This window comes from Formica exsecta, unplaced genomic scaffold, assembly GCF_003651465.1.
Source record: "Formica exsecta isolate Colony F162 unplaced genomic scaffold, ASM365146v1 C16461042, whole genome shotgun sequence".
In the NCBI taxonomy this organism is placed as follows: domain Eukaryota; kingdom Metazoa; phylum Arthropoda; class Insecta; order Hymenoptera; family Formicidae; genus Formica; species Formica exsecta.
Window position 1 is genome coordinate 1 of NW_021848281.1, and position 2,257 is coordinate 2,257.

At 27.6% G+C, this 2,257-nt stretch overlaps 1 protein-coding gene across 2 annotated transcripts; it reads left to right on the top strand.

Annotated features, from left to right (window-relative positions):
- Window positions 1–6: 6 nt before the first annotated feature.
- Window positions 7–2,257, top strand: LOC115245749 (probable serine/threonine-protein kinase mps1). 2 transcript variants are annotated; one of them, XR_003885592.1, is made up of 4 exons: window positions 7–1,136; window positions 1,504–1,686; window positions 1,791–2,131; window positions 2,214–2,257. XR_003885592.1 is itself a non-coding variant. In XM_029824217.1 (3 exons), exons 1-3 carry the CDS (start codon window positions 116–118, stop codon window positions 2,009–2,011), a joined length of 1,425 nt encoding a protein of 474 aa, XP_029680077.1. In that variant the 5' UTR covers window positions 7–115; the 3' UTR covers window positions 2,012–2,243. The 2 variants fall into 2 exon arrangements, 1 of the variants encoding a protein (XP_029680077.1); XM_029824217.1 differs by having other exon boundaries at window positions 1,791–2,243.

Sequence of the window (2,257 nt, forward strand, 5' to 3'; positions counted from 1 at the left end):
CAAAGCTGTCAATAAACTCGCACAATTTGATGAAAAGACTTGGACATATAAAACACCATCCATTGCATCATCTTTGGGAACACTTATAAAACAAATTGGGAAAATTTTAAGAAGTATGTGTATTAAGAAACAAGATTTTAACAGACAAACTGTGGTAGAAAATTTTTTGAAATTATTTGAAGAGGATTATCCTGTCACTGTAAATAAAATTGTATTTGAAACTCAAGGGCATCGAAAAAGGCAAAAAAATATTGTTTTGCCATCTATAAATGATATTAAGATATTCAATGCTTATCTTAAAACTGAACGCACAAAAGCTCTAGAATTTTTACAAACAAATGGTTTCTCAATTCAAGCATGGCGTATGCTAGCTGAAACAACATTAATATCGATTATGATATTTAATAAAAGGCGTGCTGGTGAACTAGAGCGTGTTTTAATTGAGAATTTAGAAAATTGTGCGGCAATTTCAAGAGAAGAAGCACCTGAATTATATAAATCTTTATCCAAATATGTAAGAATGACAATACGCGGTAAATTAGGAAGAACGGTTCCTGTGTTACTCCATGAAGAAGTATTAAAATGTATGCAAATGATCGTTAATTATCGTAAACATGCTGGTGTTCCCGAAAATAATCCTTATATTTTTGGTATATATACACCCGATAAAAAAAGATACATGTATTTGAGAGCATGTGTATTAATGCGAAAATATTCTAAAATTTCTGGGGCGAAAATGCCAGCTTCGTTACGAGGTACAATGTTGCGGAAACATATTGCTACAGTATGTATTTCATTAGATATATCTGAACATGAAGTGAATGATCTAGCTGATTTCATGGGCCATCACGAAAAGATACATAAATCGCACTATAGACAGTCAATCATAACAAAAGATTTGGCTATATCACGTTTACTCAAATACGCACAAGAAGAAGATACAACAGATGAAAGCGATAATGTTGATGAGGATGAGAATGAAAATAAAGATGATCCGACTAATGATAATAACTCAGATTTAAGTTTAAATACTTCTGATACTTCATCATTAACAAAAACAAGACAATCTAAACAGCTGCCTAGCAAAGAAAAAAATATCAATAATTATATAAATAATAATACAGAGAAAACAAAAGGTACGTTTGAATAATTTATTATTATTTATTATTATAATTATGTTAAATAGTACACATATTACTCTTTGTTAACAGTTCTTACAATAAATATAAAAGGCGATTTTAGGTAAATACTGTTTAAAATAATTATTAAATGGCAGATATTATAATATAAGAAAAAGAAAATGTCTATTATTGTTTTCTATATATTACAATTATGCAAAAGAAAAATATTTTTCAAGATTACTTTGGGTTTTTTTTTAAATAGTTATATTTTTTTAAATTCTTTCTCCTATCATTTAATGATTATCTCAACTAGCATTCATCTAAACATATATATTCTATATAAACATATTATACATAAATGTGAATTTTATCATTATTTCAGTAAACCGTTTGGCTTCTAAGAGGAAAATTAATCATAATATTGAGAATGTGACCGAATCAGATGATGAATGTAATACAGAATTAGATTTAAATATTTTATCATCAAAAAAGACGAAACAATCTGAACAGATGACTAGAGGAAAGAATAACGTAAATAGTAATACACAGAGAAAGAAAAAGAAAAGTAAGTTTAAATAATTTTTGGATTAAGTATACAAGTTGCTATTTATTAAATAACAAATTTCATAATAAATATACTAAATTAACATAACTTTATTATTATTTTAGCATCTCATTCTGCTTCTACAAGAAAAAGTACTCATAAGATCAGATGGACGGATGATGAACGCACAATAGTTTTATCTTCATTCCAAACTGCCATAACAAATAAAAAATTGCCATCTTTGCATGAAATTAACGAAATAAAAATCAAATATCCTGTATTAAAGACCCGCACAAGTGCTCAGATAAAAACTTGGTTACATAACCAAATAAGAACAAATATTTAAAACTATTATCGTTAAAATGTGTCGTTAAAATTGCTCTTGTCGTATATTCTATTCTGCTATTGTCGTATATATATTCTGCTATTGTCGTTTTGCAAGAAAAACATTTTATTACAGTTTGTGGTAAGTTTCTTAAATGTCTTAAAATTATATAACTCCTTTTTGGCTATCCTCTAATCACAGCAAAAAATGCTTTTTATTTCAGAAAACGAATCGTTCAAAATTGTGCAACGTTTTCGCCACAAATAC

What these genes read in the sequence shown, in the direction of transcription:
- LOC115245749 (XM_029824217.1), top strand. Translation starts at nt 116, where the DNA reads ATGTGTATTAAGAAACAAGATTTTAACAGACAAACTGTGGTAGAAAAT. An exon ending in TAATACAGAGAAAACAAAAG is followed by an intron (nt 1,137 to 1,503) that starts GTACGTTTGAAT and finishes TCATTATTTCAG; the next exon opens with TAAACCGTTTGGCTTCTAAG. An exon ending in ACAGAGAAAGAAAAAGAAAA is followed by an intron (nt 1,687 to 1,790) that starts GTAAGTTTAAAT and finishes TTATTATTTTAG; the next exon opens with CATCTCATTCTGCTTCTACA.